General features: G+C 44.0%; 1 protein-coding gene across 5 annotated transcripts; it reads left to right on the forward strand.

Moving 5' to 3' along the window:
- Positions 1-1,856: 1,856 nt before the first annotated feature.
- On the forward strand, positions 1,857-25,619 carry abi2b (abl-interactor 2b; the record flags this gene model as incomplete). Of its 5 annotated transcripts, XM_079996961.1 has the most annotated exons (11): positions 1,857-1,978; positions 10,771-10,938; positions 11,636-11,812; positions 13,419-13,522; positions 15,136-15,282; positions 17,060-17,184; positions 18,094-18,309; positions 19,432-19,596; positions 22,488-22,574; positions 24,610-24,798; positions 25,444-25,619. In XM_079996961.1, the coding sequence occupies exons 1-11, from the start codon at positions 1,862-1,864 to the stop codon at positions 25,617-25,619; spliced, it is 1,671 nt and encodes a 556-aa protein (XP_079853087.1). In that variant the 5' UTR covers positions 1,857-1,861. The 5 variants fall into 5 exon arrangements, with proteins under 5 accessions (XP_079853087.1, XP_079853083.1, XP_079853084.1 ...); XM_079996957.1 differs by lacking the exon at positions 18,094-18,309; XM_079996958.1 differs by lacking the exons at positions 18,094-18,309; positions 22,488-22,574.
- Positions 25,620-27,706: the final 2,087 nt, after the last annotated feature.

Raw genomic sequence — 27,706 nt, forward strand, 5'->3', positions numbered from 1 at the left:
TCTCCCCGTCTATATGTCTTCTTGGTGACCTCTCCTCCGCCTACCCACCGCTTAAACACCACCAAACCATTTTGATCGCCTTCACAATTGCCAAGATTGCCCCCTGCCCCCGGCCTTTTGCTCGCTTTGTTGCTTGCTGTAATTGCTGTTCCAGTTGTCCTTGACCTGATTAACTCTGTTTTTCAATACATGTTGTTGTCCAGTGTTTATGTTTCCGTGTAAACGTTGTTTTCGTCTATGTTTAATTGTCTCACCCGTGGTGAATCGCCCCCTCTTGAAGTAGTGATTAGTTGTTTATAGACCAAAACATGGTAAAATAGTTCTCCAAAGAGGGGGGTTGGTGGCAGTTCTGTATAACAACAAAGCTGTGCTCTTGTCCTACAGGTCGTCCACAGGACAGAGTTATTGCAGCAGTTCTTATGATTTTAGAATCAATAAAGAGTTGCATTGCAGGTTGAGAACTTGAACTCAATGTTAAAATGTTATCTTCGTCTTTTTTTGGTCTTTTCGTGGTGCCTGAACCGTCGGGCATTGTAGTAATTCTACAAAGCTGAGACTCTTGTGAATCCAAAGAGCCCAAATGCTTTCATGTTCCATGAACTATGACCTCAATGTTATAATTTTTCAGGAAACAGTGTTTGTCATCCAATTGTCAAGATCGCACAAATCTCCAGTTTTGAAAAGTTATTGATATTGCATCACATCATTTTTCTAAAGTGTTTTTCAAGGCCATAGGGTCTTCAGATGGTATTCTGGGGGGATCGTTGACCGGTTGAGTGGTCAAAATATGGCTAGAAAGTGTAAAGTACCAAAGCTGTGTTATTAATGGTATCAACCCACAACTTGATGCAGCAACTAATCACACATAATTGAGCACGGGAAGGGCACGGGTATAATGTTCAAAGCCCCTTTACACTCAAAATATTAATACTTTTATCAGGCACGATCACAAATTATATTATTAATTATATGATGTTTATTATTATAATTGATAGAAAGGATTGATGTACAGTGTCAAGCTACATCTCAAATGATTCATTAGGGTCTCAGCTTTTTGACGGTGTAAGGCAGGGGTTTCAAACCACAGGTCCAGGAGCCACATCCGGCCCCGTGAGACAATTTAATGTGGCCTTGCTGCATGGTGATAACATATTGATGAATCCGGTCGGCGAATATTTTTTTCAAATCACAACGCTTCATTAATAATCTCTTATTAACTCTCTTATTCATAATCTGAATAAGAGAGCTATTTCCGACAGGATTACGAGGCAATTTAATTAACAGGCTGGTTTTCCCTTGAAGTTGAACAGGGCCTCCCTATGTGGCCCTCAGGTCGTTTGACTTCCAAAGGGCCCCCAAAAAGTCAGAAACGTCCTGATCTGCACTCAAGCATATTCCGTTTCATGGACTTTCGACTTTTGCTCCAATAGATCTCAAAGCAAATATCTATACTCTTTACTGCATTTCCAACAAAGTTGTATTCCTTTTGGTCTTTTTTTGTTTTGTTTTGTTTTTGTAATTCGGGGAATCCATACCTATTTAGATGACTGACACCACCCGTATATTTTTCGTAAACTGTAATATATGAATATACTTTTTTTCCGTTATTCTGCCTTTTTTTATTGTGTATATTGTAATTGTTATCGTTAATATATATATATATATATATATATTTACATATATATTTTTTTCCTTCTCCCTCCCTGCACAGCCACGCCCCCTCGCGATGCAGGAGTCGACAGGAGACACCTGCTGTTCCAAGCGCGACCGCCGGGGCGCTGTTGAGTCAACACCCACGCACACACGCACACACACACGCACACACACACACACACACACACACACAGCTAAAGATGTGAAAATGGCGGAGCTTCAAATGCTTCTGGAGGAAGAGATTCCGGCAGGACGCAGCGCGTTGCTCGACAGTTTTACCAATTTGGAAAGAGTCGCGGAGTACTGCGAGAGCAACTATGTCCAGGTGGGTGTCGTCCGACGCGGAGCGCTGGCTTGAAAAATGCGCATTGACACGGCTGAAGCGGGGACACGGTGGGCGAAGAGGCGACGCTAGGCTAGCTTCTGCTAACTATCCACGGCTGGGCTAGCTGCCGCTAACTCAGCTCCGGGCGCCCGGTCGTGGTAACCAGCCTCGCCTCGATCCGTTAACGGGCCCGCCGGCCACGTCCCACGGTGTCTGCGGAAGACGGGCGTAGCAGTGGCTGGCAACGCGCCCTGCTTCTTCACGCCGCTCAAAACATTTGTGACTTGCGCGTCGGTCGTCAGCTAACGCCCGAGCAGGGGCTAGCCGCGCGGCTAACGTTAGCCACGGTGCCGTCGGCTGGGGATGCTCTCTGATCGATCAGCCAAGGGATCGATAGAAGCTACTGCCCTGCGTGCCAAGCGTGTGCTATCGGGCGCGGCGTGCTGTTAGGCGCGTCGCGTTGACATACGAAGTAGCCTGGTGATTTAATCAATGCCTTTTTTTCTGGGGTTTAATATGCACCACCCAGTGTTGTACAGCTATTTGAGGGATCTGACACGGGGGGCGGTGTGGTGTGCCAGCCCACACGACTGACCCGCTGAGCGGGCTCGTCGTCGAAGCTCCCCACGCTCACACAGCGACTCAGATCCTCCGTAGAAATGGTCGTGAGGACGGCGGAAGCCGTTTATTGGGCCGAGCGCGGTTTCATCTGCAGTCTACAAAAAAACAGCCAAATATTCAAACATATACAGAATATACAGCGTGTGTTAAATGGACGGGGTGAGCCACAGAGAACTACGCATGAGCAGGGCTCAGTTACCACGATGCCATTACTGAATGATCGCGTTGTCGTTACAACAGCATTACAAGTTTGCGCAGGTTGTTCTGCGTCCGCAGTCAGTGAGGGCTGGAGATACACTTCAATTACAGATGCCAATGCCCTGACACAAGTTACTTTAGTAAAAGTACCGCTTTGGCATTTCTACTTAAGTAAAAGTATAGAATTACATGCGCTCAAATGCATTTTAATTATTACAAGTAAAATGACTTATATATATATACACACATTGTATACACTTGGGTATACATTTTTTTTTTTTACTATTCTGTAGACCAGGATAGTACTTTCTCATACCCTATAGGATATAATTTTGATATATAGGTAATATAAATCCAGATTTATTTTTTTAACGAAAGTAACGTTTTGAACTGTAATACAGTATAAACTATAGATACTTTCTTTGAACTGCATTGTATTAAAAGTTGAAAGCCCCCAAACTGGAATATACTTGTGTAAGATACTTGAAAAATGTACTTAAATACACTAAGTACCTTAACAAAATAGTTAATAATAATACTTTACTTCCAACATTGATATAAGTTATTTTGTTTATTCTGCTTTGTTTCTACATTTTTTACCAACATGGGTACGCCTGTTCATATTTTCATCCGTTTTCTGTGAACGACAAATGAGTCTGTAATTGACATGTCATTAAATTACTTTGGATTGGTGATACACTGTATAATACTTGAAGATTTTCCTAGGACAGGAACCCCTGTGTTGTCTTTCAAGGAAGTCTTTAAAATTGTTTTCACTCTCGGTGGGAAGCAGCTTTGACTCAGTGTGAAACTGGATTCTGACGTCGTTGATGGGTAAGGCTGATCTGGTCTGACAGGTTGCTGAGTGATTTAGGCAGTTCCATTAAGGCGTTCAGGGCTGGTTGGCTGGCTCTTATTTCTTCTCGCCCGGCAAGACTTTCCAGAATGGTGTCCGTGGCCGATAGCGTTACCACGGAAATCAGTCATAATATCTTTGGACGGCGGAAAGCGACGAGTTGTGTCGCTCACTTGCGTCGCAGTTCTGACCCCTCCCCATCTGCTCACCGCACGCCCTGGGCTCTTTTTCACGTAGTGTTGTATAGTTTTGTGAGCTTAGTTTTAATGAATGTTCTGTGGTAACTAACTTATGAAGTTAGTATTTTTTTCTGGTGTGTCGTAAGAAAGCCATAATAAGCGGCGAGGCGTTTAGATGTAGGGTTACATTGGAAAATGGCGGAGGCGAAAAAACTCGACCATGCAGCACGGAGATGCCTCCCTTGCGATGCTCATACCGCGGCCAAATAAAAGAGGCTGTGTTTTCAAGATTCAAGATTCAAGATTTTTATTTGTCACATACATATACATACTTCCATACATATATGCAGTGAAATGTAATAAAAAATACTAAAGAGTAAGAAAGAAACCGGAGCGCCGGCGCAGGCGACCGCTAGGGGCGGCGCCACTATCGCCACCCTATCGTGTTTATAATCGTGTTTATAAACACTATCGTGTTTATAATGATGCTATGCCAACGGATTGGTTTAACCATTAAGATGTTGTAAAGCAAATTTAACACATGGCTGCAACCGCACTGACAATAGTTTGTGTTGATAATAATGTGACAACGACTGGTGAAAGGTGTACCAATTCGGGAAACTTGAAGTCCCGTAAATCGACACAAAAGTTTTTTGTCAGTGTTTTTTCTTTGGTTCTTGTTTTTTTTCATATTAGGTAAGTTTAAATGTTGAAGAACCCACTCAATATCACAAACAACAGTTTTAGGATCACTAAATATGATCATTTTTTCGCCGAAGTGAGCTTGTTTTCGTGTTGTCCGGGCGCATTTTGTGGGTGTGGTGATAGATTTGCATCTTTGCTTTCACTGGCTATAGAGTTTTGGTTGAAACACCTCCCATAAACAAAATGCAACATGGCGTAGCAGAGATGACGCGATTTCACAGTACTATTGTCTGCCGCAACACTTCCTGCTTTGTAAAAAGATCTTTTGATAATAAAAACGATGACGTTGACGAGACAGGACTAAAATGTTGGCGGTGGGCTACCGGACATTCAAAATGCATGATATTTTCCACCAATTGTGCGTATGTTCCTCCCTCAGTTTATTTTCAAAACGAGAGTTTTTTTCTTTACTCACCCACTGTTGAATTCGGAACAACAGCACAAACGGCAATCTTACGGTTCCGCTTGGTGCACACATGCAATTCAGGATAATCTTTCGATATTCCGTGTGATGTCGAGTCAAAATGTGAAACCGTTTTGATAAAACAAGGTTACAAATGTAGGCGCTGCATCAGAAGACACGAAAAAGAAGCGCTGACATCACTTCTGGAACAATGTTTTAAATAAATAATAACATTTAAACACCAGAAGCAAGAAATGTCGCTTCTCCGTGGAGACATAATCTCACTATTGTTACGGATTATGAGAAGAGGGCGGCACAAGCTCACAATTATTGCAGGGTGTAATGGCTATAGAATAATGACACCGTTTTAAGTTTAGACTGTTTCCCTGTGAGCTACGATATCACTGCATTCGGACTGCCACCGGGGACCGACTCCCAGGAAAATGATTGATTTACGGAAGTGTGTCACAGGAAGTGCGTCAACTGATGCGCAACCGTTAGCGGAAATGGCGGACGGTGGAGAAATCTACTCCAGGTAGATCACAAACCCTTGAATATAAATACGACTCACTGAAATCAGTTGAGAAATGTAAACGTTATATTGTTGTTGTTTTTTTATCCAGAAAAAACGCAGTTCCCTCGTTTACTTGTATTTGTTTACAGGTCAGTCTTGACCGTTCCTATATGGCGGCGACCTTGGCGTATCGCAGCAACGAGTCCAAGCAGTCAATGTGGTGTCTATATATGTATATATTGTGTGTCTATGATTGCGCAACCAAAATAAATAAAATTTAACTAAAATTGTGACCATTTCAATGTACCTCTTCAATGAACATGCTTTTTTCTTCTCTCTTATTTTAAATGTGGTGTTGATCATTTACATGGAACACCCTGCGCAACCGTGAAGTGATCCGGTTGTCTTTGTGACAGCGGTGAAAAAGTTGTTGTTAAGTTATTTATCATTTGCGTTAATTCAGAACAGTGATTAAACTGTTGACCCAAACCGTGTTTGCACGTCTCTCTATATTGGATTTTAATGGACACCTGCCAGCCAATCAGAAACCAGCTTTTTTTTTATTTTTCTTTTTTTTCTGTGGCCACGGTATGAATGTCAATAGCAGGGGCCTTTTGATAATGTACGTGTGGTACGTTGCAATTTCAGGATTGAAAACTTGTAAGGTTAAAGTACTACTGTAGATGCCAATGGTTTCCTGTAATCTACAATGTCAATATCAAATGTGTCACCTGATGAGTGGAAAAGGTTGATATTTATTTTGGGTGTATTCAAGGCTGATAACCCTCTGTAGGAAAGTGGCATTTAACAGTCTGTCAAATGATAAAGTGGTAAAGAAAAATGCATTTACAGCGTAGAATCATGAAAAATTAATAGGGTAAATTAAAAACAGGGTAAGAATAAGCCAATAAAACAAAATATACAAAGACTAAAAGAAAAATTTCTAAAGGAAAAAAAAAACAAGCAAAATCCATTTAATAAAGAAGGTAAATATTACACAAATGTTCTGCTTTGGGTTATCAATCTAAACCATGAAGGATCATGACCATTCCTCAGCGAATGATTTTCTATTTCTCAAATTTCTTAATTATTGGTCTTGAGAATTCACTTATTCTGAAATCATTCTCACTGGTAGATTTACCCTCAGCCGGATGCCACAGTCACCAATGTAGTTTTGCTTGTAAAAAAATAAATAAAATAGATTCAAAAGATTAATTTGTCTTCCCAACATTTCTATTTTTAGACATTATTATTTTTTAAACACCATGTTTTCTTAGCCATTGTACATTTGTGGTCAAAAGTTGACATACACTTGTAAACATCAAGTATGTTTTGGCAGTCTTTGGTTTCCAATAATTTCTACAACTCTTATTTTTCTCTGATGGAATGATTGGAGCATATACTTCTTTGTCACAAAAACATTCATCAATATTGGTTCTTTTAGGAATTTATTATGGGTCTTCTGAAAGTGTGACAATCTGCTGGGTCAAAAATATACACACAGCAACTTGAAATATCAATTTTGGAGATGTAAAATGTTGTGTCAATCAAATTTGCGTTGTGGCACGGCCTCTTAACTTCTTGTGCGTGATTATGATTGACTACAGTTGGTGACTTCTCTGAGCCCGTTTAAATAGGGCTCGTTTGATACACTCATCGGCCACAAATGCTACGATGAGCTCAGCACGGATCTGAAAAAGCGGATCATTGACTTGAACAAGAAAGTCACTTGGAGCCATTTCCAAGCAGCTGCAGCTCCCAAGATCAACTGTGCAAACAATTGTTTGTGAGTATAAAGTGCGTGGCATAGCTGTGTCACTGCCACGATCAGGAAGGAAAGGCAAGCTATCACCTGCTGCTGAGAGAACGTTGGTCAGGAGACAACCAAGAACCACCAAAAAGCAGGTCTGAAATAGAAGCTGATGGAACACAGGTGTCAGTGTCCACAGTCAAGCGTGTTTCACATCACCATGGGCTCAGAGGCTAGAAGGAAGCCTTTGCTTCACAAGCGGCACCTTAAGGCTCGACGGAAGTTTGCCGCTGATCACATGGACAAAGAAAAAGGCCTTCTGGAGGAAAGTCCTGTGGTCAAATGAAACAAAAATTTAGCAATTTGGCCACAATGACTCGAAATATGTTTAGAGGAGACAAGGTCAAGCTTTTAACCCCAGGAACACTCTACCTACCGTCAAGCATTGTGGTGGTGGTAGTATTATACTCTCGGCCTGTTTAGCTGCCAGTGGAACTGGTGTTTTATCCAAAGTAAATGGAATAATGAAGGAGGATTACCTCCAAATTCTTCAGGAAAACCTGAAATCTTCAGCCAGGAGGTTGGCTCTTGGACACAGTTGGGAGTTCCAACAGGACAATCATCACAAACACACATCGAAAGTGGTAAAGGAATGGCTAAATCAGGCTGGAATTTAGGTTTTAGAATGGCCTTCCCAAAGTCCTGACTTAAACCCCATCGAGAACATGTGGACTGTGCTGAAGAAACACACTTGTGGCTACCAAAAGCGCCTAATTAAGGTGAAAATGGCCAAGGGACCAAATATAAGCATTGCTGTATGTATATTTTTGACCCAGCAGATTTGGTCACGTTTTCAGAAGACCCATAATGAATTCATAAAAGAACCAAAATTCATGGATTTTTCTTTTGGTGACAAAGTGTGCGCTCCAATCATTCCATCACAGAAAAACAAAAGTTGTGGAAATTAATGAAAATTCGAAACTGCCAGAACATACATGTACTTTACAAGTGTATGTAAACTGTTGACCACAACTGTATGTGTTTAACGTGTGTTTGACCCAGTTACGACTGTTACGAAATTTGCACATTCCATCAGGTTGGCTACTCGGTTTATTTAAGGTCTCACCTGATATTCGTTACAAAGGATGTTAACTGTGTAAATAATTAATACCTAATCAACATGATTACCATACTAAATCAACTCAAGATATTGTAAAATTTATAAATATATTTTATTGAATCGGAGTGCACTTTTTCTTAAAATTATTAGAAGGCACAAGCTGCGCTCCAGCTGAGCAGCTGTCCTATCATGTGAGCCTGATCAAATCACACAATGTATTTTTCATTGATGTGCAGCAGATATACTCAATGAGACAAAATGATAAGAAAATTTGATTTTTTTCGATCACATATATAAACTCTTAATGATCGGACGACAATGTAAAATATAGGTTATAGTCAATAGTTTAGTCAGGCAGGTGTGTGTATGTGTGAATAGTGAAACTCGCTAGCGGTGCCAGAAAGGTTATCCCAGTAATTTACCGGGAACTATGTGTGAAAGCGGCTTTAGATAGATGGCAGCAAATATGCAGTGTTTCCGCAGAAATGTATTATTTTTTATAAAATGTTGCGTGCATACATCCGCATAAATTGTCTTTGTGCACGCAAGTGAATGAGCTTTGTCAGCGCGCTCTATTTTTTATCCGCCAGCTGAGCAGATGCAGGCACAGCTTTATGCTCATTAAATAACAAACATTTAAAAACCAACAGACGCAGTGTTCTGGAATAGGCTCCACCTCGACTCTACAGGTGTGCCGGGCTTTGCCAGCACCACACAACCCACACAGCACACTGCAGCCTGGGACTCACCGGGGGGCAGTGCGGAGGTTCGGTTAAAATAATCACTTGATTAGGCGTTTTTTTGTGCTGCTTTCTAAAATATCACAACAAAGGATAAAGAGCGGCGGAGCAAAATAGAGAGGACCAAATTGCGTAATTATAGCCCCCTCCTGCAGGGCTGTCTGATGGTTCAGTTTAGTGTTGACCGATGAATTGTATTTTCATCATCGCAATATGAACATGCTCACACATCGAAGAAGACTCCCTGAAATGTGACTAAGAAGAATCACTTTATGAATACGATACTAAAATATTTTTATTTAAAAAATCTTTTAATCCGTCTGCGAGAACAACGCCATCCAAGATCAATTAACTAGTGGACTTGTTCTCTGTTCGACGACGCGGACACAAGCTCTCCGGTTGAAAATGCTCCAAAAGCAGGAAGTGATGCCGCGTTCATAGTAACTCGGAAACATCGGAAGTGATGCTGCGCTCAGGGGACTCGGAAAACTGTAAATGGTGGTGTTTTCCCCCGGATATTTTTTATTTATTTATTTTTTCTAATTTCAAGAGATGTTGGAGCAGGGGAAATTCACCTTTAATTCCTTATGGGTAGAATGTCTTATTTAAATGAATGTTCTGTTTAATTGGTTGGGTATTCATTTGCATTTTTTTCAATAAAAGCATGTTTTAAATAAATAATTGAATTTCTTTATTCAGTGCGCATAGGCTATTCAATGTTTTGGGTATATGTTAGCAGTGTATCTATTAAAACCGTAACACATAGGAACTGTATAGCTAATATGCACACTTCAATATTTCTTTATTGCAAGCCATATCATCATTGTAATATTGAACAATGTTATTGCAGATTTCCTCATATCATGCAGGCCTAGTTCAGTTGCAGCACGTGTGGTCAGCATTGTCATTTCCACAGTCAGGAAATGTATTCATTCACTTCATTATGTCTTAGAGCGCCAGACATGCTGTGCTTATGGGCCTAACCTCCGGCTGAGCTCTGCATTTTAAAAAGGACTGTTGCCGTCTAGTCCTTATCCGCCCCTAAGCTCGTTCCACAGCTTGCACTTTGGTATAGCTTTTTGCACTTAATGAGAGAATTTTTACATGCTTTACTGTACAGCAAGGTGGCAGAGGGTTAAGCGCTTTTTGCTTCCCAGAGTCCATGCCGGGCTTGAAGTTCCGGCCCGGTCTGCTTGGACCTGTCATGCTTTCCCTCCAGCCTCGCCGTGCATTCACGTTCGGCTACTTGAACACCCTGGATTGTCCCTACAGTGGTTTTATATTGGTTAACTAAAATTAACAAGAAAAAATGTAATGAAATAAAGAAATTTGAATGGCCTAAAAACAATTCACATGAACAATTCGGTCAAATAATATGCGTAGCAGATATATCAACCTCAATCCTGTTTTTTCTCGGATTGATTGATTTTCCAACTCTATCCCATCCCGACACTCCACACCTGTAGTTGGCTGTTCAGCAAGCTTGTCAATCAAAGGGCATCTCATGAATATAAATTAGGGCTATTGAGAGATGAGAAGATTAAAAATGGTGACAGAAAAACAATCATTAACGAGCAGTCATTTTCTTTATTGTTTATTTTTTTCCTGTTTCAGAATGCTGTGTTAAAGGTTCGTAGATATAAAAGGTTACGTCTGATTTTGGCCCGTCTTAAAATGTTAAACTAAATCTTCTCTCCCTCTGGCAGTCCCCTGACAAGCACAGGGCGCTGGAGGAGACGAAGAACTACACCACCCAGTCCCTGGCCAGCGTAGCCTACCTGATCAACACCCTGGCCAACAATGTCCTCCAGATGCTGGACATCCAGGCGTCCCAGCTCCGTCGCATGGAGTCCTCGATCAATCACATCTCCCAGGTGGGAAGAGGAGGCTCTTTGCTGTGTTTGCAAGTGGTTCATGAACATGGCAGAGATCTCCTTTGTATTTGGATGGATTTGGAACAACTTTTCAAGTCCTTACAACCCCATTTGGCGATTTTACATCAACGCATTGTCTCGATGCTAATGTGCTTGTGGCTGCATGATGAAAAACACACTCTGCGGTTTTCAGTTGGTCACATGCCACTGAACTTCAGAGAAGGCATCATGTGATGTCACATGTCTGAAGATCCTCTAAAAGTTTGAAAACTATTCAGACACACACACACACACACACACACACACACACACACAAATAGATTTACATGGGTGCTAGCATCTAATCCTCTCACGCTTGTCGCTTTGGACAAAAGCGTCTGTAAGCGAGTGTTTGAGGCAATCTTGGAAAATGTACTGAATGAATGTCCATGTCTTTAACTGGGATATATAAAAAAGGAAGGCATGAAGAGAATTTGTTGTGAAATGCCAGTACTCATAAAACCACCTTTATTTGATTTGTACACATGGATTCCTGAATCAGTATTTCTCAGATGTCTGGCACCCCATGTTGGGAATCACTGGTTTAGAGCAGGGGTTATTTAACTGGGGCTGAGACCCCACTCAACCCGGTTCAAGTTGTGTTTTAAACGCTGTAGTTGTTGACACCGCCTTTTCTCTATGGCGTGCTGCCCCCCAGACAGTGGACATCCACAAAGAGAAGGTGGCCAGGCGAGAGATCGGCATCCTCACCACCAATAAGAACACATCCCGCACACACAAGATCATCGCTCCGGCCAATCCGGAGAGGCCTGTGCGCTACATCCGCAAGCCCATCGACTACAACCTGCTGGATGACATGGGACACGGAGTCAAGGTAGGTTGCATCATCTGTGTCCCTTCGGGATTAAATCTATAATTATATCCATTGGCATGGTTTGTACGCCGATCTGGACATTTTGTCATTCTTGGTGAAAAGTCCTGTTTGTAACTACCAGGAACTTCAACATCAGCAAATCTCGCTTGCTTCGAAGCAAGTCTTTGTTTCCCAGCCACTTAAAACATCTGTTATCCACAGAAGGTCATGGTGTCTAGTCTTTCAAAGTCTTTTTTTAAAACCCTGCCCAACCATTATAATGGATTTGTGGTTGAAAAAAAGCAGAAATATTATTTATACAGTCCAGTCTCATGACGCTTATACACATTGTCATTCATCAACATTTATCATTTTATTACGTGAAGTGTTGTGCTTATAAAAACATCAATGATGCTAACATGAGCCATGTATCACTTTTAAAGTTTGCAAAGTGCTTGCCAGTCAATTCCAGATTGGGACTAAAGCTAAAACAGGAATATAAATTAACAGTAACAATTATAAGATAAATAGAAAATGGGAACAGCTAAAATCCACTATCTGCAGCATGCACTGTACATGCGTAAATGAAGTTTGCAGTTTACAAACGAAAAAATGTTGAAACATTGTCAGGAGTCTTCACTGATGTGAGTGAATCATGAGTGAATCCAGGCGAAACCGCCCTCGGTTGCTTCGAGGGGAAAAAAAAAAAAAAAAAACTGCAATCTGCTATTGGTTTGAGTGATGATGAGTAATTTGGAATAGACGTGTAATCAGCCTTCAGACACGTTCTGGATGCCAATTATAGTTCAGAGACGTGTGTGGAAATGATGAGCCACAACCAAGAGTTTCATCCCAAGCAGCGCATACAGCAGCAGAATTCTATAATTAATACCCTCCCTTCTCTGAGGGTTAATCAGTGAAATCAGTCGGTGGCTGCATTGGAATTCAAACCTCCACCCCCTCAAGCCGACATTGTTCACGACCAAAAAGAAAATGTTGAATCATTCGGTTAGGAAAACATTGGAAGTGGAGGTTAAGAGTGAGTCCCTCCTTAGTTTAAAATAGTGGAAGAAAGCCGCTCCGGTCCCTCTACAAAGACCGCTGCCACACAACTCACCATCATATTTACTGTCGCTTATCAGGTTCCAACAGTAATTAAACTGACCGGTGGTGTGTGTGTGTGTGTGTGTGTGTGTGTGTGTGTGTGTGTGTGTGTGTGTGTGTGTGTGTGTGTGTGTGTGTGTGTGTGTGTGTGTGTGTGTGTGTGTGTGTGTGTGTGTGTGTGTCAAAAGCATTTGTATTATCAGGTATGTCATTACCGATATTACCATTATTGTTAACTTCTATTGGTGTTTGTTTTTTCTCTCTTGGTTTCCACTAATTCTCCTATTTCCTCTCTACTCTTCTCTTTCTGCTTGCCTAACTAAACTTTAAAACCAACCTTAGTGGTTGCTAAGGTTTAAGGTAAGATTTTTGGGGAGTGTACTGTGTGTGTGTGTGTGTGTGTGTGTGTGTGTCTGGTTGTTTGTGAATGAATCTTTTTCTTTCACTCGTTCTTTTATTATTTGCTCTTTGTCCCATCAATGATTTATCCCGACTCCTCTGCCCCTCCAATTTCGGCTTGCAGGCCAGTGCCCAGAACATGAAGACAGGGGCAGGAGGGCTCCCTCGCACAAACCCCCCGACACAGAAGCCCCCCAGCCCCCCCAACACACGGAAGGGCACACTTGGGTATGTACTGCGGCCCCTGGTTCGAGGGACACGGGGTGCTCAGAGTTCCACTCACGAGAGCCTCAAGAAGCTCCGGGGACCGGGGGGCCGGAACCGAGGGACAACTCAAGCGGTTAAACGGATTGGCCGCGCCGGTATGGGTGCGCTCCCCAAAACGGCTTTAGAAAAACATTTAGATCCTTGTGCTGTCGACCTTTCTTTGGTATTTACTCCATGCCAAATCACAGGAGGACTCTCACTGAAAAGGTCAACCGTCCTGAGCTCTGTGCTCGCCGAGGCCAGTGTTCATCACGTGGTGTGTTTTCACATAGATACGGGAGCCATTCTCGATTGTTTTAGCCTCCTCAGCACACGGTGAAGCGGTGTGAAAGTGAATTTACCGGCAACCGGCAGAAGAAAGGCAGTGACAGGCAGAAGAAAATGGATCTTGTTCTATTCTGTAACCCTTGGGTAATGATTTGAAGATTTGTTTTTGCCAGCCCCAGGAAAACCCCCAGTACATCCCCAAATCTCATCTTTCAAAAGTTTTACCTGCAATTATCTGGTTTTGATCTCTCAACTGGAGATTGATTTTTAGATATGTTTGGGTGTTTATGAGGAAGGATAAAGGTGATTACGAACATAAAATTTTTTATCTGGAAGGATCTCCCCATGGACAGAAGAGGAGTGTGTGTGTGTGTGTGTGTGTGTGTGAATCTCTTTTCCGAAAGAGGCTCTGACAGCTCATCACATATTTTGTCACTTCCGGGGCCTGCTCGGCTGCCTTGGGGTGTGTGTGTGCGCCTGTCTCCACCAAGACGTTTGCCGGTCGAGCACCGCATCAAACCTCCATTAAACATCCTCTGCTCTAGTCTGTGACTATGGGCAAACAGCTTTTTAAAATTATATATTATTGATTCATTTTGTGTTGTTTTTTTTTTTTTTTTTTTTTTTTTTAACTTTTATTGATTTGCTGCACATGTTATGTTAGAGGTGAAGCATTCCTGTCACCTAGTGGCTGCCCCATTTTTGCCATTTTGCAACATTTTGCCATAGCAACAGATTACCATGATCCCCCACCCTCCCAACCACATGGCACTGTCAATTACTTTAATCAAGCAATAAATTCACACAGCAATTAATTGGTTAATTGAGATGAATCTCTGGTGAATCAAGTCGATTATCACCTTAACTGGTTTGACTTGAAACTAATGAGCTTGGCTTGTGTTCAGCAGTTTGCTTAGGGCGCAGTTGGGAATTAAGCAATTCTGCGACCCCCCCCCCCCCAAAGTCCCTGAAAGCCGTTGAAAGCACTGCTGAATAACTGAACAACACAGCCACTGTAAATGAGAAACTAGGAAAAGCGGAGTGTCCATCATTCCTGATTAATCACTTACCTCTGGACATTTATTTTTTCAACCTGAAAATGTTGCCTGGCCAGGGCTTTCCTAATGATCCCCAGTGCTCCATGTGGCATTGTTTTGTTTTTTTCTTTTTGTTTTGTTTTTCTTTCTTTTTTTTTAAGTTTGCACCTGTTTGTTTTCTTTGCTCCTCCCTCCCTCTTCCCCTTCTCCGCCACACTTCTCCGTGGATGCCCCCCCCCCCACCCCCACCCACTCCGTACTCTCTCGCAGGCGCCATTCCCCCTATCGGACACTTGAGCCGGTGCGCCCCCCCGTTGTCCCTAACGACTACGTCTCGAGCCCGACGCGCAACATGGCGCCCCCCCAGCAGAGCCCTGCACGCACTGCGTCTGTTAATCAGAGGAACCGCACATACAGGTGAACCCCACTCTGCCCCTATCCCAGCATGCCTCTCTTACTACCCCCACCCCCTGCTCCTATTATCCTCTTTTCCTCTGCCCCCGTTTATCCACAACAACAGGCCTGGAACAACAAACTGTAAACTGGAGGTCGGACCCCCCCCCCCCCCCCCCCCCTTTATAACACTATATATCCATAACTTCCAGTTATCCCATCTCTGTTGTTTTCAAACCCTATCTCACTACCAAACCTTGACGTTGTGTAGAACTTGCTGACTTGAAGTCAAAAGGCACGTATTGCCTGTTATCGCAACCCCGCTCTTGGCCTGGGTTTGGATCCCACCAGCGAGCACCCTCCCCCTGCGTGTTGTCTCAATTAAAAGTGAATATACTGATGCAGAGTAGACTCTGGTTGGATTTAAAACAAAGTCTGTGTTCCTGTCTCTCTCTCTCTCTCTCAGTGGAGAGAAATGAGCATGGAAAGATGGTATTTGAAAACCCTCCCCCGTCCTCCCCTTCCCACAATCCCTTTGGACCCCTTTTAATTCATTTTAATTTCATTTAATTAAATGATATCAATTCCTATTCTATTGCTTCGGAAATCAAGCCTATTAATGTTTATTAATCCCCCCCGCTGTTACAATTTCTGTGCCACGTGTGGATAATTAGGTATTTTTTTCAGACCTAGAAGTGCCATGTTCCCTGATGCACCTCTTCATTGAATCATTGCAAATCTTTTTCTTTTTTTCTTTTTTTTTCTCTCCATGTTTTGATTTACCGATGTCTTCATGGATCATTTTATCCAACCTCTCGTCGGCTGCACCTCCTCTTGTCTTGCCAGCGGTCTCCTCCGTTTGTCTTTCTCTGTCTTCGTCCCGTGTCACCGCTGCGTTTCCGGTCAGAGCGCAGCGTTGCGTGCCCTCGGTGGAGGCCCGCTCTGCGTCTTTTTTTCCCCATGGCACGGTCACCCCCGAAGGCGTTGCTCTGTATTGGAATGCCTCTGGCACGCTGTGGCGCCCTTTGCACGGGGTAGTAATACCTGTTTTCCGTGTCCACATTGAGATCACATTGCGGAACTCACGGTGTATGGCACTACCGATGATCTCAAATTGAAGTACAAATTCCCTCAAATTGTCAAGAACTTTCCTTAGTGAAGGAAGATGCCTTATTACTTCCTAACTTACTGGTGAAAACCACTGACGCCAGCAGAGGAGAAGACTGTTGGATGCAGCTGTTGCGCAGTCCAGAGTAGCGTTTGGCTGTGACTATCCCCAAGTTATTGGGGATAATCACTTCACCAGTAAAATATTTTTACAAAATGAATCTCTGTCCTCAATGCCCGTCTTTATGTGGTCAAGCCCTAAGGCGCATGTTAATGCCAGGTGTAGAGGAAAACCACTGAGCAATGTTGCTTTTTTTTTTTTGTCGCATATTGTAACAGAGGACAACAAAGGAAAAATCTCCGGTTTTCTTAACTTTTCTCGCCCGACTGATCATCTTCTCCTATTATCTTCAATGTAAAAACATTGATCAACATCAGCTGTTATTAACTTTATTGTTTTTAGACATGCAGGAAATGAGGGGAACTGGTTTCGTCGGTGTCCTCAGGGCTCAATACGGCTCTGTGTTGGTAGTCTGACGTGTGTGTGTGTGTGTGTGTGTGTGTGTGTGTGTGTGTGTGTGTGTGTGTGTGTGTGTGTGTGTGTGTGTGTGTGTGTGTGTGTGTGTGTGTGTGTGTGTGTGTGTGTGTGTGTGTGTGTGTGTGTGTGTGTGTGTGTTTGCCTGCCCACCGTTAGCAGTGGCAGCAGCGGCGGCAGCCATCCCAGCAGCAGTCGCAGCAGCAGCAGAGAGAACAGCGGCAGCGGCAGTGTGGGCGTGCCCATCGCCGTGCCGACCCCAGCGCCGCCAACAGCCTTCCCAGGTGACCGCCCACATTGTTGTTTTTTTTTTGTTTTTTTTCTCACCAAGAGGCCGGCTGAGCTGTAGTGTGAGCTAACTGGATTAATCTCTGTTTGACCTCCAGGGGATCCTTCCGGAAAGCTTTTAGAAAGGGAAACTGGATGATTTCCAAGTCTTTAATTACTATATTTGGGTAATTCCGTAACAAGTCTGAAGCCACTTTGTCGACTTTAACTACACAGGGCACAGCGTCATCTAACATGGTGCTGAAGGCTTCTCTGTAGATGGGAGTAAATGCATTTTGCGATGGGTTATTGTAGGGGTTTCTGGGTCAACAGATAGACTAATTTTCACGTGCAAAACATGCAAGACGTATGAAAAAAAACGTATCTGAAGTGCAGCACGTCGACCAAATACAAATTGGAAACGAAACAATCGGCAGCATCTCTGGTAAAGGCGCGCTGCTGCAACACCAGAACCCAGAGAAATGACTGCCAACAACTCAACAGTGCAAACAGCTTCATAGTCCTTCTAGAAACCTCAAACTTTGTTCCCTTTTTATAAGTCTTGACACGTTTGCTTCATTTTGGTTCTGTAAGCTCTATACCTGTTACCAGATGTGAATATGTCAAAGCAGAAAGAAGTATGTGTCGCCCTTAAAGAGCGATAAAGCCTCAATGATGTGCACTGCACTGTTTAGCAGTATTTACCCTGATATTGTATTTTATATCTGGCTAAATCCTTAATAGTAGGGAGTGGATTTCCAAGAAAAGATTTGGGGATCTTGTAAACTGTCATGGAACCCTGGAGCTAGCTGTACTAGATTCCTCCTCTCTTTCTTACTGTTGCCTGCTCTTTACCTCCTTTTCCTTTCTTTCCTTCCTTCCTTGTTACCTTTCCTTTTGGAATTCCCACGGTCCCAACGCCATAGGCGCAGCCCCCACCTCCACTAACTCAGCCAAACCTCCCTCTAACAACAACACCTCTGCCACCACCCCTGGCGCCCCCACCACTGCTTTAGACGGCCCCCCGCAGGCCCCCAACCCTCCCGTTGAGCCCCCGCCCATACCCCCTCCCCCACCCCAGCTCCCCTCCTCTGCGATCCCCACAAGTACAGGCCCTGCTGCTTTTGGCACACCCACACAAGGTGAGTGTCCCCGCATGCCACGCCCTCAGGCATCCACACCCTCGCCACTCCTGCCCTCCCCAACCTCCACAAAAGCATTTTCATTAGCGTTGGGTATCTGCATTCAACACTCTGGCACTTTTAAATGATTAAAAAATGTAGTCCCATCCAAAGCCAAATTGATACCCAAGTAGTTCATCACTGCAGAGGCAGTATTTTCCAAAAAAGTCAGGATTGGCTGTCGAAGTAAATGCATCTGTGCCACTATCATTTTTACGCTACACCCAGCTCTAATATTCTTCCCTGTCCGTGTGAATGTTCAATGCATGTCTTTTGTGTCTGACAGCTTTGCACTGCCTTATCATGAGGAGGCTTGTTGAATAGACTCATTCAGGAATTAAAAAAAAAAACTAGCTGAATGCTGCAAGGCAGCAGACAATTTCATAATAAAAGTTTTGATGAACAGAAAAAATCTCAACTCCTCAAATCAGGAGTTGAATCCCAAAGTGAGTACTGTTCTAAAATGCCCTAGCCCAAAAAGAAAAATGCTGCCCTGCAGGGAACGGCAGAGCACGACAAAGAGTTTGATGCTGTAACTGCAGCTTGTTAGTTGTCAGGCAGTACAAACTTGCAGACAGTTTTGTGTCTAACTGCTGTATAATTAATAAAGACTACCTAAATAACCCAAATTTTATCAGGTGTATTTAAGTACACAAACCTTCACATTAACCCATCTTCAACCATAGTAACTAACTATATGCTATAACAAAGCATTTATGTCTTTCTTCATTTCTTTCATTCTTACATTTTTTTTTTAATTAAATGGGTAGAAATATTCTTAAATGGATCTTACTCGTTCATTATGTTGAATTAAATTTTCTAGATATAAAGGAACCGTTTCTTGACTTTTGAATTCGTTTTTGAATAAAATCGAAGGTAATTCTGGTTATTATACAGTCAGACATTAAACTCCACTCCTCCAGTCCTTTGCTTAACTTTCAAGTCTAAGTTCCTCATTGTGTCCTTGAGGTTGTTCTTAACTCATTACATAACAAAATCAGAGCTAATAATATTCGGATCAAAACCAAAAGGTGATATTTTGATACATGCTCTCCTGCGCTGCCCCCCCCATGTGTTTACCAGGTGCTCCCCAGTTCTACAGCATGAACCGGCCTGCGCAGCAGCCTCAGAACCCGCCGGTAGGAGGCTCCCTGCCCTACCGCAGGCCCTCGTCGGTCACTGGCCAGCCCAACCTGGCCCACAACCCCAGCCAGCTCAACGGTGGACCCCACTTCAACCAAAACCAGGGTAGGTATGGCTGGGGACTCTGCTGGTTGTTGTTGTTTTGGGGTTTTTTTATCCAATGAGAAAACATTTGCTTTCCTTTGGTTTTAATATTTAAATATTCTAAGTGTAGTAGTAATAATAATAATAATAACAATAATAATGGCTTGAATTTATATAGCACCTTTCAAGGGGCCCAAGATGACTTTACATACACACATAGTGAGGCAATCTTGTTGTGTGTCTTGTGAGTCTTGTGACTCAGATTTGAGAAGTGCCGACGTACAGGCCAGTATCCACCCCAACAACATTTACCTGAACATACATGTCTTTTGATGGTGGGAGGAAACCCGTGCAAACACAGGGAGAACATGTGTCCACGGTTCATAAGGAACCTTGGACAGCCGGGGTTGGAACCCAGCACCTTCTTGCTGTTAAGGCACCAGTGCTAACCACTGAGTCACCCTGCCACCCGTGTAAAAGCCCAACAGGTTGATTAAAAGCTGTGAGGCAACATTGACAATGCAAACCCACATGCACATTTTTGTTTAATACTATATTTTCCAGACACAGAGAGCGGACCATCCAGCCATTGGCTTCTCTTCTCTTATGAAAACATCGCTCATGTCTCTTTCTAATATGGGGATGGTAGCTCAGGAGGTAGAGCTGGTCGTCTAGTAATCCAAAGGTCGCTGGTTCGATCCCAGGCTCCTCCTGCTAGCACGCTGTAGTGTCCTTGAGCAAGACACTTAACCCCTCATTGCTCCTGATGGCTGCGTCCGTCGGTGTTTGAACAATTGTAAGTCGCTTTGGATAAAAGCGTCTGCTAAATGACTAAATGTAAATGTAATGTTCTGTAGCCTGTCAGCTCCTCTTTTGCCTTCCTCAAGTTCGGCTCCTGTGTTTTGGCCTACGTGGTCCTCGATCTTACTTTTAGATTTATTACGTTTTGTTTTTTTTACGATTAAACGATTGCAATAGAAATACGGCCATAGAAATTGCTTTGATAAGCAATATTTATTTATATTCTTGGTTATTTTATTCAGTTGAATTATTTTACCTCTTACAGACCTGCCAACCTGCACGCATTTTGTGTACCAAACACGCTATTCTTGGTCAAAATCCACAGATACGAAATGCCAGCTGAAACTACGCCTAAATATACCATACATATGATTTTTTTCCGTAATCAAGTTACAATGAAATGTGTATATATATCATTGTAATTAATTAGAAATATTAACACACTATTTCATATAGTTTCATAGATAAAATAAATTCTTGGGAGCCATCCGGCTCACTGAAAAGAGACAAACCTTTCAACACTAACACACTAAACATGTCTGTGTCGGCTCTGTGCGTTCTTCTCTAATCTGACTTTTTTTCCATAATTCTGTTCATCAAATCACAGCATCATGTTCTGTTTAACATTATTATCTTATCTTTGATATCACAATCCAAATCACATACATAATGTTAACTACTGTCATGGAGCGCGTACCGGTACCTAGCGGCACTTCTCACAAGCTGCCGTCTTTGTTCTGCCCTCTCAAGTGGACAAATCGACTCGAAATATTGTAAATATATCACTATATTTAATTGAATCGGAGTGAATTATTAGAAGGCACAAGCTGCGCTCCGGCTGAGCTGCGGCAGGGGGTGGGTTCGCTCACCCCCACAGCTCCGCTTCAGCAAAACCCAACGTTCATTTTGATCAAATTTCGATTTGGAATCGGAATCATGACCTATGAACCCCCTACGAACCAATCATTGCGCTTCAGAGTAAAATGCATCCGGGTTTGTCTATCTTCTTTTCACTGCAACACTGCTTCAGATTTAGGGAATTATTACTTCAAAAGGTAACAGCGGCAGGAAAACTTTATTTCACTATGATTGAACCGTGGGGGGCGATCCGTACGGATCAACTATGTTCCGTTACACCACCACATTGTACTGAAACTTGGTGACAGTCCCATTTTATTGGAACTCAGGGACAATTTCGTGTTCTATTATTGTTCCATCGTAAAAAATGAACAATAATAAACCCACAGTGTCAAAATCAGCAGTCTCACTATTGTGGTAACTGACAATTGCAGCGGTAGTCTGTATGCGCAGCTGTCCAATCACCTGAGTGTGATCAGATCACGCGCTGTATTTGTCACCGACGTACAGCAGATATACCCCATGAGACCCAATTATGAGAAAATTTGATTTCTCCGATCACAGGTAGAAGCTCAAAATGATCGGACACCAATGTAAAAGTTATTTCATAGTCAATGTTTTATTCTTAAAAATACAATTGAATGGAAATCAGAATCAGCCGGTCAGATTTTAAATAAATGATAACAAATATAAATAAATAAATAAAAACCAGAATCAGAAAATTACAATCGGTGCATCTCTAGTTGGTAAACATGTTCGGTAACTTTACGAGATGATGCATTTCAAGGGGTAAATCCCAATGAGATTAATAAGTATACTGTATATAGTTTGCCGTAGTGGCTGAGATACGATGTAATTAGACTCATTACGAGACGACTACTGTGTGAATAACTTTTGGAGTCATTTAGCTGCAGTCACTCAAACGCCACGGAGACTCCCCGTTACACTGTTGTGGTACTCTAAAAATTTCCCCAAGGTTGGCAGGTCTGCTCCTAATGTATAATCTATTCTCTCCCCTCTGCTCTGTCTCCTCGTCCTTATTTTAAGCTCCTGTGTATTTTCTTTTCCCGAATTCATCAAATGTTTTTTCTTTCTTTTCGATCCGAGCTCTGTTCCGTCCGTATTCTCGCTTTTTCTCAACTTCCCTCGTTACAATGCTTGACGCTCTCTCTCCCACCTCCATCTCTTGTTTTTCTCTCATCTCTCTCTCTCTCTCTCTCTCTCGCTCTGGGGTTGTGTGTGTGTGGTGGTAGCCAGCCCACTAGCGCCCCCTCCCCCCTCCATGCAGATTACCCCACAGCTCCCTCTGATGGGCTTTGTGGCCCGGGTCCAGGAGACCAGTAAGTGGCTTCCGGCTCCGTCCCTTCACCCCTCCCTCCCGCATGCCCCGGGACCGCCCCGGTGACCTCCGACCCCACTCGCCAACCACGTGTGTGTGTGTGGGGTGGGGGGAGTCGGGGGTAGTTTGTATCGGGATGATGTCGAACTCTGGTTGAACAGTTTTGGCGCGGGAGTTGAACCTCCCGACAGTCCGGTCTTGAATTTGTTTTTAAACCGGCAGGTGATTGGGAATAGACCCATTGCTGAGTAATTGTACAAAATATGAACGGCTGTCATCATATCAGACGTTGAGACACATTTGCAGTTGTTCAACACGAAAACATCTCGCGGGAAGTCAAAACTAGACAAATTGCGTTTGTCTACTATTTGGCCAAGAGATCCTAAGAAATAGTTTAACCGGGTTTTGCATCCCTTAATGCATGATATGTAATGTTATGCATGTATGTGCATGTATGTTTGGGTTTTCAGGCATGCAAGTGTGTGCATCCATCCACCCACCCACCCACCCCCATGTACTATCAATATTAGGAAATACTTTGTTTCAGTAGTATCTGTACTATTCTGTTCATGGACCGGTCCACACCGCCAAGGCTGGATTAGTCCTCCCCAGGGGCCCCTGGGCACCGGAGCTTAAGCCTGGTTTATAGTCGTCCCCGCCGCAGCAGTAGTGTCGTTTAGTGCGCGCGGCGTAAATGAAGCCATGCGCTGCGATTTCTTTCCGTGAGGGCGTCGCACCGCCCTAGTTTTTTGGAACCAACCCCTGACACCCCCCCCCCCCCCTTCTCCTTCCGTGCGTCTTGCTGTGTGTGAAGGGCGGACATTCCGTCTGCTTCTGCGTCATCTTTTCTCCCAGAGTGATAACAGATGATTTCTTATTCCTCAAGGTTCAGCAACTCCATGTTGTGAACCACCACGTCTGGTTTTTATCGACCGGGTCTGTTTACGTTCGCATTGCTCACGGTAATAAAAGCTGGAAGTCGGTTCTTTTGCGTTTCCCGCAGTGCCCGCCCTGTCTTTCAGGAGAAAATTGCCACGGCGACGCGCAACATTGAACGCTCGTGCTCTCTGGTGGTGCAGCACGCAGCGTGAGCGCCACACAGCTCCCGTGCCGCGACTATAACAGAGCATCCGTAACTCAGGAGTTGCGAGGAAGAGGGAAGCGTCCAGCGCCGAATACCCCAAGCTGGGCACGGGAGATGTGGCGTACGGAAGACCGTTTTCCCGGTCTCGGCAGCCCATAGCGGGTGCACCGCCGGCCTGCCTCTACCCGGTCCGTCGGGGAGGTGGAGCTTGAGCGCGTACGGTAGTACCAGAAAGATGGTGAGCTATGCCTGGGCAGGGTGAAGCCAGAGGAAGCTCTGGTGGAGGCCCGTCGCGGTCCTTACGCGCAAAGCGGCCGTCCCACCTGGACAAAGGGGCCAAAGATTAATGGAACCATCTAGTCGATGGTTCCCTCTGAGGTTTCCTTCAGGATAGCTGGCCTTCCACACGCAGTTTTATCTAGTAGAGGCCTTGGGGACTGTGCCACTGCAATATTACAGTTTTCATTGGATACGTTAAATTAAGCTTTGAATCATTTCTGTGAAGCCAGACATAAAAAAAAAAATTGCAAACATTTTGTTTTTTTCAATCACAAACAGATCACGTCCCTTTCACGCCCAACGTGCCCAGATTGCCCCATATGGTAGACCTGGGCTTGCCCGCCGCGGTGACCACGGCAACTGCACAACTTCGGCAGCACATTTGTTTGAATTTGAATCGGGAACACGTGCGCATTCCGGCCTGTGTTTACCCATCATGCCCTCTGCCTGACGTGTGTTGACGCCCTCTCCGTCAAAACCCATTCCGGCCGCAGTCGTAGCCGAAACGTGATCAAGGAGCCGCGTGGCGGTGTTGGTTTGAATGCTGGAAAACCGCCCGGCCCGTTTGTCGTCTGCAAACGTGTCCGTAAAGCGGACGAGCGCACCTAGTCGTAGCCAGTTGAGTCGCTCGTTTTCTCTCGTCTGATTCGCCGTCCCGTCCCTCCCTCGCTAGTCTCGGACGTGCCGCCCCCGCCTCCCCCCTCCGACGAGCCGGTGTTTGAGGAGCCTACCCCGCCCCCTCCCCCGCCGGAGGACTACGAGGACGAGGAGGAGGACGAGGAGGAGTCCGCCGTGGTGGAGTACAGCGACCCCTACGCCGAGGAGGACCCCCCGTGGGCCCCGCGGGCCTACCTGGAGAAAGGTGCGGCTTGATGTATTTTTTTATTTTTATTTTTTTGGTCGTATTGACAAAAAGAGACGCGTCCTTTAATTTTCTGCCACGTAAAAAAAAGAATAATAGTTTCACCGACGCTAGATAGTTTAAAACGGCCGCGGTGACGCAGTGCCCTCTAGTGGATAGAAAGAAAACTCCAGAATCAAGTGAAAGTAAATTATAAATATTCACAGTTAAAATTAGATTCATTGAGACGTCACAGATACACACAACACAACGTAATAAACAAATAAAATAATGCACAGCTCTCCAATCCCAACCCCAGTTGAAGTCAACCCGTCACCGGGAGTCGAAAAGGATTATGGGGCCGCAGGAATTGCCGCCATAGATGCCTTGGTTGCGCCTATGAGGCTACTCAGCCGTGGCCCGAATACAAAAAAAACAACGAAATTCTATCAAGTACTTTTTAAAAACTACCTCGCGCTCTATGAGGTTCTAGATACTGTAGATGGATGAACAGCTGGAGCGTTTCTGCTCTTGTCGGCCGCGCTGCACCTCTGCGCGACTCTTGAGTGGAAGCCAGGTTGTTTGAAGCCCATCATAGTTTCCTCCGACATTAATGTGCCTCCCTCCTCCACCCTCCCCCCACCACCACCACCACCCCCACCCCAGTGGTGGCGATCTACGACTACATGCGGGACAAGGAGGACGAGCTGTCCTTCCAGGAGGGCGCCATCATCTACGTGATCAAGAAGAACGACGACGGCTGGTACGAGGGCGTCATGAACGGCACCACCGGCCTCTTCCCCGGCAACTACGTGGAGTCCATCATGCACTACGCCGACTGAAGCCCGGGGGGGGGGGGGGGGGGGGGTCTGAGGTGAAAGGTCAGAGACTTTGGTCAGACAGAGCATGATCGGGCGGGCGCAGCGCGAGGAGTGAATTTTAATTTTTTGGGGGGGAGAGACTGTTTTTCCAACGGCAAACTGACGCCCGTCATCACGTCGTTTCTCCGCACGTACTCGCCTCCTTTTTTTTTTTTTTCTCTTCCCACAACCACTACTCTTCATGTTCATATTCTACCCTGTAATATCTTTTTGTTTATTTTTAATTATTGTTATTATTTTTTCCATTTTATTTTGATTTCGGACTGGACGGTGTTGGATTTATTCTGCTTTTGAAGAATTTCATTGATTTTGTTTTTTTGACTGACTTTGAAAAACAAACAAACAAACAAAAAAAAAAATCTTATTCTACTCTGTTTTTAACCAATGTTTCCTTTGTTCCCTCATTTTAAATCTGTATTTATTTTGATATTGTAGTGGAATAGAAGTGGTGAACTGTTATTACCAGGCTGTTTGGGAGTTTTCCAGGATGTTTTTTATTTTATTTTAATTTTTCCTCCCTCTCGAGTGAGCCTTGCGTTCAATCGTCTCTCGACTAAAGGAACTCTTTGCCATTTTAAGCATCCAAGATTTCTCTTTGACCGCCGTACGACACACAAGGACGCCGCCCTCCGGTGGCGGGAGGGAGCGAGACGCCGGGCCGTGTTCTTCGGCGGGGGAAATAAAAACAGGTCTGGTTTTGGGTTAGGTAGTTCTGCAGGGAGTGTGCCAAAGCTCACCACCAAGATATAAGCACATAGGAAAGTCTTAAAGCAACGCATGCATAAGCTAGATTTAAGTGGCTTGCGCATATATATATCTATATATATATAGATATATATATATGAATGAGATTGATATTTACAAAAGCCCCTTGTCAACAACAGAGATATTGATTATTTTTTTAAAGGTTACACTTAGACATGGACAGCCTGTTGTTTTTAGGAGACCAGGTACCAGTGTTAACCCACGCGGGGGAGGGGGGGGGGACGACGCTGCCCTGCATCGCAGTGTGGAGCAAACACCAACCACGCACCCTAAATACAACCCAACCGACTGCGTTTGTTCACGGATACATTCTTCTTTTTTTTGTTGTTGTTTTTATGACTTGGGTTCTCTAGTCTGACTGCTGCTGATCCATGGGAGGTAAAATAAAAAAAAAAGAGTCAGGGCACAGATGGAAAAATGACGAAAGCTTTACTTTCTTCCCCCCCCCCCCCCCCTCGTGTTAATTTCATGGAGCCGAGCCGTTCCGCCGAGGCTGGGCCGCATGTTTCACTACGAACGGAGGCAACACTAGCTTTTCCTCTCTCCTCAACTGACAATGTCTTAATATATATATTTTTTTTGATATGATGTGATTCTGCGGTTTGGGTTTTGTATTCACCGATCGAAGGACACATTTTAGGTCATTTTCTGAGACGCTTGTGCCATATCGAAGTGCCCGTCGTCACTTCCTTCGCAATAAATCAGCCAGAGTGGAAAGGATTGTTATTGAAATGACAAGTTTTCATCTTTTTTTTTTTTTTTTTCCCCCCCACTCATGAGTTTTGTATTTGGATTGAAAGCACATGCATTTTGTAGTAAAAAAAAAAAAAAGTGTCCGAGATGAACTAATATTGATGTAAGATGTTTTATGTCCTCACAACAGGACTCAAATGAATATGAAAACGCCACCAGCCGTCGTGTTAAAATGGGCTTTCAAACGCCACGAGCCCCCCTCCACTACATTTTACCGCCGTCTGCCGGCGACCTCCGTGCAGCTGAGCCGTGCAGCGAACGCATTTCCCCAATACGCTTGGCTGGTGTGCGGGTTCTCCCCCGCGGGGGGGGGGGGTGGCTCAGTGCTTGTATGTACGTCCAAATCTTTATTTTCTATATTAACAAACAGAAAACATTAAAAAACAGTGGGTCTGTACGTGAGTGTTGCATGCCATTGTTATTGTCTGTACCGGTGTCCCCCCAAAAAAAACCAGAAAAACCCTTTTTCCGTAGGACAGGCAGCCCTGCAAGCTCAGACCAGGCGCCACCAGCCTCATCCAAAGAGACTG

This window comes from Zeus faber, assembly GCF_960531495.2.
Source record: "Zeus faber genome assembly, chromosome: 2".
In the NCBI taxonomy this organism is placed as follows: Eukaryota; Metazoa; Chordata; class Actinopteri; order Zeiformes; family Zeidae; genus Zeus; species Zeus faber.